The sequence below is a fragment of the Ooceraea biroi genome, chromosome 4, assembly GCF_003672135.1.
Source record: "Ooceraea biroi isolate clonal line C1 chromosome 4, Obir_v5.4, whole genome shotgun sequence".
In the NCBI taxonomy this organism is placed as follows: Eukaryota; Metazoa; Arthropoda; class Insecta; order Hymenoptera; family Formicidae; genus Ooceraea; species Ooceraea biroi.
Window position 1 is genome coordinate 7,715,520 of NC_039509.1, and position 10,336 is coordinate 7,725,855.

The 10,336-nt window shown below is 42.7% G+C and overlaps 2 protein-coding genes across 2 annotated transcripts; one reads left to right on the forward strand and one right to left on the reverse strand.

Annotated features, from left to right (window-relative positions):
* Nucleotides 1-2,683: 2,683 nt before the first annotated feature.
* Nucleotides 2,684-3,121, reverse strand: LOC113561768. The gene has a single exon (XM_026968948.1). The coding sequence runs from the start codon at nt 3,119-3,121 to the stop codon at nt 2,684-2,686; it is 438 nt and encodes a 145-aa protein (XP_026824749.1).
* A 4,202-nt stretch (nt 3,122-7,323) lies between these two features.
* Nucleotides 7,324-7,761, forward strand: LOC113561769. The gene has a single exon (XM_026968949.1). The coding sequence runs from the start codon at nt 7,324-7,326 to the stop codon at nt 7,759-7,761; it is 438 nt and encodes a 145-aa protein (XP_026824750.1).
* Nucleotides 7,762-10,336: the final 2,575 nt, after the last annotated feature.

The following is a 10,336-nucleotide window of genomic DNA, read 5'->3' on the forward strand; positions in this document are numbered from 1 at the left end:
TCGGGATTCAATTCCCTTTTTCGCATATACGGAGCGAGATAAAGTGACCCGGCTATCCATAGCGCGATTGTGAAGACGCGCTTCATCTCGCTGACACCGCGCGAAAAGAGCAAACCCCTCATACCACGCGCTCTATAAAGACAACGCATCATGCGACACTCTCATTCCTATTGTAACTGGCAACCCGACATCCGTTCCTGGCTAATAATATGGAGACCGTGGTTGACGCCATCGAGGGAGTATACGCGGCGGCAGTGATGGTGGCACACAACGCCGCTGTACTGGTAGCGAAGACGCGCGAGACGGCAGGGTACCTCAGCCGTCTCGGCGCGGGAGTGGGCGAGGCCCGTGTTGCCGAGATGGAGCAGGTCTTGTAAGTACACACAAACATACGTAAACCTAATGACCCGACCTATACTGCGGACGGTGTAACGGAGTGTACATGATCTTCCAGGCGCGACTTGAGAACGTGTCTGCAGAACATAGACGAGGTGCTGCAGCACAGGGTGGACTTTTTCGATGCGGTCCAGCCGATCGTCGGCAGAGGCATCGGACTGCAGTACGTACGCGCCAACACACCGCCACGTGAGTAAGTATTGCTACCTCATACGTTTCTGCGGCGTCTACACACGCTACACTCATACCAGTGTTAATATATGTGTACTCTCTTTTGTAGCAGACCCCCCGCAGAGTAGGAAAAGGAGATGTGAGAGGAGCAACGTGCGCGCGCGCACACACACACACACACACACACACACACTATATAAACTATAATGTATAGGATATAAATATAGAGTAATGTGTAATAAGCGATAAACATGTATATATATATATATATATATTTTAATAATGTAAAACAGTAATGTATATAACAACATACCCACTACTTCGTTAGTCCCAATCCCGCGCTAAGGTCCACCCATCCACCACGCGTAATATTTTAAAAGATATTTTATAGTTTTGTAATATCCCAGGCAGCACACATTGGTTTCAAAGCCGTTTCATAAACGTTTTAACGTAACGTTCCATAACCATTTTATTGAAATGTGTATTTAGGAGCAAACTGTCCAACGAATCGGTTTTCCGGATGGTTATTTATAAGGTGATAACGCAAATGTTTCTTGCGAGAACGTCACGCCTGGCTTGGCCATCTATCGGACGCTTGGTGAATCAGAGGCGGGAATCACACACACACGCGCGCGCGCGCACGCACGCACGCACGCACACGTGTGTTGATTTTGGTCTCTTGTTCCATAATCGAGTACATTGAAACGTATGATGTAAAAATAATTAATACTCGCACATTAAATAGAAGAAATTACTATATTTTCTATATTAATTATATAATTTCGAATCAATTTAATAAAACACATTTTTCGTTTCTGTGGAAACGTGAAAAATACGTTTTTAAAATTTAGGTCTAAAAATGGTTTCTATTTAAACCGTTTCTTAAATGGTACTTTATGTTTCTTAGACATTAGATACGTCTAAGAAACATATATTAGGCTAACATGTGCCGCCTGAGATGTATTTTTAATATACGCGAAAAAGTAGACAATTGTGTGTAAGATTACTGAAATACTGAAATAAGGTTTCAGTAATCTACCGACAATATTATAACGTAAGATTATATTGTAAGGTTAGTGGTATATAAGTAACATGATCATTATAAATAGTTTTGTATAAAATGTTTTTCAGCATACGCGAAAAATGAGATTGCACGTAAGATTACTGAAATAGTGAAATAAGATTTCATTAATCTTCTGACAATATTATAATGTAAGATTATATTGATTCATCGCACTGAATCGCACCGTCAACGGTCCAACGCTGATACAACTTGCGATATCCTTGCAAAGATGGTTCCGCGCGCTTCGACACAGGCGACTATCCCGTGGACAACGCGTACGATATGCCTCTGCGGAACAAGAAGGTGCCGGGCCTCATGAAGGACGAGAACAACGACGCCGTCATGACCGAGTTCATCGGCTTGAGATCCAAGATGTACGCGCTGAGGGTATGCGGAAAGAGGGACACGAAGATGACCAAGGGTGTTTGCAGGAGCGTTGCGGGGAGAACGATAACGTTCGACGACTACGCGCGCTGTTTGTGGGAAACGGAGGAAATGACCTGACGACAGTCGCGGATACAGTCGAAGCTGCACCGGGTCTACACCATAGCGGAGACGAAGCTCGCTCTCAGCCCGCAAGACGACAAGCGGTACATCACACCCGACTCCACCAGCACTCTCCCGTGGGGACACTACGGCAGTACACGTTGATACACACGAGGGGGAACAATAAGGAACGCAGCATGTGTTTACGAAAATGTAATCTTTTATTTTAATACATATAATGTATATAACGTATATAGAGTGTCTGACATGAGGCGGGTACAGTAGGCGTAACAAACAGTTAGCCGCTCGTGCGATGCGATAGCGGCTAGTTTCTGATTACAGCGGTAGGCGTGAACATATCTATCTCGTCGTCTCGACGTTACGTCTACTGTCCCCGCCTCATGTCAGACACCCTGTACAAAAGCACACGGCGGTATATACGCGTACGATCACAAGACATTGTCCCTACTGATCCACGAATTGTGCGACGCGACCATTCCGAGCCACTTGACGTACACCTCGTTTCCCCTCCGTCGCAGCACCTTTTCCACGAGATAGACGTCCGGATTACGTGCTCTGAGCAACTCGTGTTCGTAGAAGCTGCCAGAGTTCGAAACTATCGCCACGATAGTCCTCCAACAGGTACGGCGCGGGATTGGTCCGTTGCACCTTCGCTACCCTAAACACCTCCGCGGTCCAATTCGGTGTATAGCCCGACGCGAAGACGGTCTTGAATTTGCTCACGCGCACCGTATCGCCCGCGCGGAATTTCGCTGGCGCGGCGATCTTCACGCGCTTGTAAACAGTGGATAACAACCGTGCAGCTGTGGCCGGCGTGACGTCGACCGGCCGCATCGCGATAGTACAGTGTCGTCGAGCGTGTACTCTCGCGGTACGAGGTGCGATAACGCGTCTACTCATTGTGTACGATCCATTGAGCGTAAACACTTTCCACATTTCATTCTTCAGCGCACGATTGAAGCGTTCCACTATCGAGGCTTTCATTACCGAGTGCGTAGAATAGTGATTTATACAGCGCTCACGCGCTAGTTCTCGCACGTGCGCGTTGTAGAATTCCTTGTCCTGTCGGTCTGCAGATTACGCGGGCACCTGCCATCGTCGTGGAATATCCGAGTGAACGCCTCGGCCTCTTCGCTGCCCGACTTACGCTTGAGAGGTACCGCCCACGCGTACTTGCTCAGCGCGTCGATGATCGTCAGTACCTAGCGGTAGCCTCCGTTCTACCGCGCGTACGATTGCACGTCGACCAAATCCGCCTGCCACAGGTCGTCGTACCCGCGTACGATCTCGCGTCGGCGAAGAAAGTTTCATCGCGCTGGCGCGGGTAATTCACGCACCAATTGTAGTCTCTCTCTCTCTCTCCCGTTCTCTCTCCCGCTCTCTCTCTCCCTCTCTCTCTCTCCCGCTCTCTCTCTCTCTCTCGTGTAAATTGTGTAGAGAAGATTAAGAATTTTAAAATTAAAAATATAAATGCAGATCATTCAGCGTTTGATATTAATTGTTCATGTTATAAATGAGAACTAGAAAAACAAAGAAGTAAAATAAATGGTAGTTTATAGCACATAGTAAAATCACAAAAAGGAAAAGGCAAAATGATTTGTTTAAATGTTCAAGGATTTATAAAACATAAAGACGAAATAGAAAATGTATTGTTAGAAAAATGTAGACCATGCGTACTGGGATTTACTGAGACACATGTAACGCATATGGTGGAAGACCATGAACTACAGATTAATGAATATATATGTGTGAGAGTTAATTCGGAATTGAGTAGAACGGGTGGTGTATTGTTGTATATAGATAGAAAAATCAAATTTGAGATCATGGCCAAGGAAGTATGTAAAAGAAATTGGTGGTCAGCCAAAGTTAAAATTAGTGATAAGAATTTCAATGGAAATTTGATGTTAATTTATCATTCACCTAGTGGTAGAGATTCTACTGTTTTGGATTTTTTAGAAGAATCATGTAATAATGATATGTTGAATGGTAATGTTATAATAATGGGAGACTTTAATATTGATATGAAAGTTAATAATTATTATCAAACTAAATTAATAAGAATAATGAATTCAGTTGGTTTGAAACAAATGGTAAATGAACTTACGAGAATAGTAGATACACGTGAGTCGGTTATTGATTTGATTTTTACCAATCACGAAATAGAAGTATCAGTAAAACATGAACCAAAAATAATGGACCATTCAATAGTTGAGGTGTATTGGAATGTAAATGTGCAAGTTAATGAGAATAGAGTAATTGTTTGTAGAGACTGTAAAAGAATGGATGTAGATACATTTATGAGATTAATTGATAATAATTTAAATGCTATAGAAGGTGATAATGTTAATGAGTTGGCGAATTTAACTGTAAATTTAATTATAAAATGTTTAGATGAAGTGGCTCCAAGAAAAGAAATTATGTTACAAAATAAATAGCAAAGAAAGCAGTGGTTTTCAAGAGAAATTCGTCAAATGTTAAAACAGAGAAATAAAGCTTATAAGATAGCAAGGACTACTAAGAGTAAAGATGATTGGAAATTGTTTAGGCAATTAAGAAATAAGATAGTTGATGTATGTAGGAAAGCCAAAAGAAACTATTTAGAATCAAAATTGGATAATAATAGAAAAGATCCTAAGCGAATGTGGGAGTCGCTGAAGGAGATACTGAAAGGTAACTCTTTTAGTGACAATATATATAAAGAGATTCAATGTAATAATATAATGATTAGTGATATAAATGAAATGGCAGATATATTTAATAGATATATTGTTGATAGTATTAAGTCAATAACTGAGTCTGATTATATGATGGAGGTAGTGAAAGTTATAAATACAGATAAGGAATTTTTAGTATTTAATAGAATTGAGGTTGGACACTTAAGCAAAATAGTTCAGAATTTAGCAAATAAAAGTGGTACAGAGGAAGGAATAACTGTAGAGATAATGAAGAGAGTAGTAACTGTAGCAGGTTCAAAGATAGCGCATATATTAAATAGATCTTTAGAAGAGGGAATATTCCCTAGCGAATGGAAATAAGCGACAGTAATCCCGATACCAAAGATAAAAGGTTCAAAGAGAATGGAAGATTTTAGACCGATAAATAAGTTACCAATTTATGAAAAGATTTTAGAAATAATAGTGCACAAACAACTGGTTGAATATTTTGAGGATAATAACTTTCAAATAAGTATTTGAAGAGTGCCAATCAGGTTTTAGAGCAGGTCATTCATGTGAAACAGCATTGCAATGAGTTGTATCAGATTGAAAGCTTAGTATAGGAGAAGGAAAGATGGTAGGAGTTGTGTTCTCAGACCTAAAAAGGGCATTTGAATTAGTAGATAGGAATATTTTAGTAAAGAAAATGGAATGGTATGGAATAAAAGGAGTAGTTCTTAAATGGTTTAAGAGTTATTTGGAAAATAGAACGCAAAGAGTGAAATTAAATGGTATATTGTCTGATCTTATTGATGTCGAGCTGGGGGTTCCACAGGGAACCGTCTTAGGGCCGATATTGTTTTTGATTTTTATAAATGATATAATTAAGATAATAGATGATAATAGATGATAAGTGCGTACTTAGATTATTTGCTGATGATGCGTTGATTTATACAATGGGGTATTCTAGCATAGAAATAAGCGATAATCTTAATCAACAGATTGTAAAAGTTAAAGAATGGTTAAAAGCGAATAGATTACAATTAAATGTTAATAAAACCAAAGTTATGTTGGTAAGAGGTATAAGAAAAAAAGTAGATCAGAGTAATTTAAAAGTAAAATTGGAAAATATAGTTTTGGAAGTAATTAATGAAATAAAATATTTAAGAGTTGTGATTGATAAAAATTTGAATTTTTCGGCACATGTAAATTATTTAGGTAAAAAGATTGGTTCAAAATTGGGCGTATTGCGTAGAGTTAGTGAGAACTTGACACCATATATGAGGTGTGTTGTATATAAAACGATTGTTGCTCCGTTGTTTGAATATTGTTCGTCTGTATTGTTGAGTTTAGGAGATACTAATTTACAGTATTTAGAAATATTGCAAAATAAGGGAATGAGGATTATATTGCGGTGCAATAATAGAGTTAGAATTAAGGATATGCTTGAGGCTTTGCAGTTTATGTCAGTGAAAGAAAGAATTGAATATAATGTGTGTATTTTAGTTTATAAAATGGTAAATGGACAATGTCCAAGTTATTTAGTAAATAAAATAGAATTAGTAGGAAAGGATGAAATAGTCAAAACAAGACAGAGAGGCGATATATATATATATAAGTAAATGTAAAACAAGAGAGGAACAGAGAATGTTGTTATACGATGGATTTGTGATGTATAATAATTTACCACATGAAGTAAAAAGAGAACTGAGACTGCAAAGCTTCAAGAAAGTGTTGGCGTTGCATATTAGGAATAGAGAGGGTGGGGGAAGTGCCAAGCGCTAAGTAATATTGTAGGTAGTTAAGAGTTAGTATGTATGTAATGTATAAGGTAATTATCAACTGTAGCTACTGCAGCTAATTAAGACCAATCAATCAATCTCTCTCTCTCCCGTTTTCTCTCTCTCTCCCTCTCTCTCTCTCTCTTTCTCTCTCTCTCTCTCCGAACTGATGTTGCCACGCCCCTTGGCCCTCATCGTCGACCGGGTCGACTAACGGTCCGAACGACGGACGAACGGGTCGCCCAACGGTCCGAACGACGGACCGTCGGATCGCGCTACGAAGAGGGCCAAGGCGCGTGGCAACATCAGTTCGGAGAGAGAGAGAGAGAGCGGGAGAGAGAGAGAGGGAGAGAGAGAGCGGGAGAGAGAACGGGAGAGAGAGAGAGAGACTACAATTGGTGCGTGAATTACCCGCGCCAGCGCGATGAAACTTTCTTCGCCGACGCGAGATCGTACGCGGGTACGACGACCTGTGGCAGGCGGATTTGGTCGACGTGCAATCGTACGCGCGGTAGAACGGAGGCTACCGCTAGGTACTGACGATCATCGACGCGCTGAGCAAGTACGCGTGGGCGGTACCTCTCAAGCGTAAGTCGGGCAGCGAAGAGGCCGAGGCGTTCACTCGGATATTCCACGACGATGGCAGGTGCCCGCGTAATCTGCAGACCGACAGGACAAGGAATTCTACAACGCGCACGTGCGAGAACTAGCGCGTAAGCGCTGTATAAATCACTATTCTACGCACTCGGTAATGAAAGCCTCGATAGTGGAACGCTTCAATCGTGCGCTGAAGAATGAAATGTGGAAAGTGTTTACGCTCAATGGATCGTACACAATGAGTAGACGCGTTATCGCACCTCGTACCGCGAGAGTACACGCTCGACGACACTGTACTATCGCGATGCGGCCGGTCGACGTCACGCCGGCCACAGCTGCACGGTTGTTATCCACTGTTTACAAGCGCGTGAAGATCGCCGCGCCAGCGAAATTCCGCGCGGGCGATACGGTGCGCGTGAGCAAATTCAAGACCGTCTTCGCGTCGGGCTATACACCGAATTGGACCGCGGAGGTGTTTAGGGTAGCGAAGGTGCAACGGACCAATCCCGCGCCGTACCTGTTGGAGGACTATCGTGGCGATAGTTTCGAACTCTGGCAGCTTCTACGAACACGAGTTGCTCAGAGCACGTAATCCGGACGTCTATCTCGTGGAAAAGGTGCTGCGACGGAGGGGAAACGAGGTGTACGTCAAGTGGCTCGGAATGGTCGCGTCGCACAATTCGTGGATCAGTAGGGACAATGTCTTGTGATCGTACGCGTATATACCGCCGTGTGCTTTTGTACAGGGTGTCTGACATGAGGCGGGGACAGTAGACGTAACGTCGAGACGACGAGATAGATATGTTCACGCCTACCGCTGTAATCAGAAACTAGCCGCTATCGCATCGCACGAGCGGCTAACTGTTTGTTACGCCTACTGTACCCGCCTCATGTCAGACACTCTATATACGTTATATACATTATATGTATTAAAATAAAAGATTACATTTTCGTAAACACATGCTGCGTTCCTTATTGTTCCCCCTCGTGTGTATCAACGTGTACTGCCGTAGTGTCCCCACGGGAGAGTGCTGGTGGAGTCGGGTGTGATGTACCGCTTGTCGTCTTGCGGGCTGAGAGCGAGCTTCGTCTCCGCTATGGTGTAGACCCGGTGCAGCTTCGACTGTATCCGCGACTGTCGTCAGGTCATTTCCTCCGTTTCCCACAAACAGCGCGCGTAGTCGTCGAACGTTATCGTTCTCCCCGCAACGCTCCTGCAAACACCCTTGGTCATCTTCGTGTCCCTCTTTCCGCATACCCTCAGCGCGTACATCTTGGATCTCAAGCCGATGAACTCGGTCATGACGGCGTCGTTGTTCTCGTCCTTCATGAGGCCCGGCACCTTCTTGTTCCGCAGAGGCATATCGTACGCGTTGTCCACGGGATAGTCGCCTGTGTCGAAGCGCGCGGAACCATCTTTGCAAGGATATCGCAAGTTGTATCAGCGTTGGACCGTTGACGGTGCGATTCAGTGCGATGAATCAATATAATCTTACATTATAATATTGTCAGAAGATTAATGAAATCTTATTTCACTATTTCAGTAATCTTACGTGCAATCTCATTTTTCGCGTATGCTGAAAAACATTTTATACAAAACTATTTATAATGATCATGTTACTTATATACCACTAACCTTACAATATAATCTTACGTTATAATATTGTCGGTAGATTACTGAAACCTTATTTCAGTATTTCAGTAATCTTACACACAATTGTCTACTTTTTCGCGTATATTAAAAATACATCTCAGGCGGCACATGTTAGCCTAATATATGTTTCTTAGACGTATCTAATGTCTAAGAAACATAAAGTACCATTTAAGAAACGGTTTAAATAGAAACCATTTTTAGACCTAAATTTTAAAAACGTATTTTTCACGTTTCCACAGAAACGAAAAATGTGTTTTATTAAATTGATTCGAAATTATATAATTAATATAGAAAATATAGTAATTTCTTCTATTTAATGTGCGAGTATTAATTATTTTTACATCATACGTTTCAATGTACTCGATTATGGAACAAGAGACCAAAATCAACACACGTGTGCGTGCGTGCGTGCGTGCGCGCGCGCGCGTGTGTGTGTGATTCCCGCCTCTGATTCACCAAGCGTCCGATAGATGGCCAAGCCAGGCGTGACGTTCTCGCAAGAAACATTTGCGTTATCACCTTATAAATAACCATCCGGAAAACCGATTCGTTGGACAGTTTGCTCCTAAATACACATTTCAATAAAATGGTTATGGAACGTTACGTTAAAACGTTTATGAAACGGCTTTGAAACCAATGTGTGCTGCCTGGGATATTACAAAACTATAAAATATCTTTTAAAATATTACGCGTGGTGGATGGGTGGACCGTAGCGCGGGATTGGGACTAACGAAGTAGTGGGTATGTTGTTATATACATTACTGTTTTACATTATTAAAATATATATATATATATATACATGTTTATCGCTTATTACACATTACTCTATATTTATATCCTATACATTATAGTTTATATAGTGTGTGTGTGTGTGTGTGTGTGTGTGTGCGCGCGCGCACGTTGCTCCTCTCACATCTCCTTTTCCTACTCTGCGGGGGGTCTGCTACAAAAGAGAGTACACATATATTAACACTGGTATGAGTGTAGCGTGTGTAGACGCCGCAGAAACGTATGAGGTAGCAATACTTACTCACGTGGCGGTGTGTTGGCGCGTACGTACTGCAGTCCGATGCCTCTGCCGACGATCGGCTGGACCGCATCGAAAAAGTCCACCCTGTGCTGCAGCACCTCGTCTATGTTCTGCAGACACGTTCTCAAGTCGCGCCTGGAAGATCATGTACACTCCGTTACACCGTCCGCAGTATAGGTCGGGTCATTAGGTTTACGTATGTTTGTGTGTACTTACAAGACCTGCTCCATCTCGGCAACACGGGCCTCGCCCACTCCCGCGCCGAGACGGCTGAGGTACCCTGCCGTCTCGCGCGTCTTCGCTACCAGTACAGCGGCGTTGTGTGCCACCATCACTGCCGCCGCGTATACTCCCTCGATGGCGTCAACCACGGTCTCCATATTATTAGCCAGGAACGGATGTCGGGTTGCCAGTTACAATAGGAATGAGAGTGTCGCATGATGCGTTGTCTTTATAGAGCGCGTGGTATGAGGGGTTTGCTCT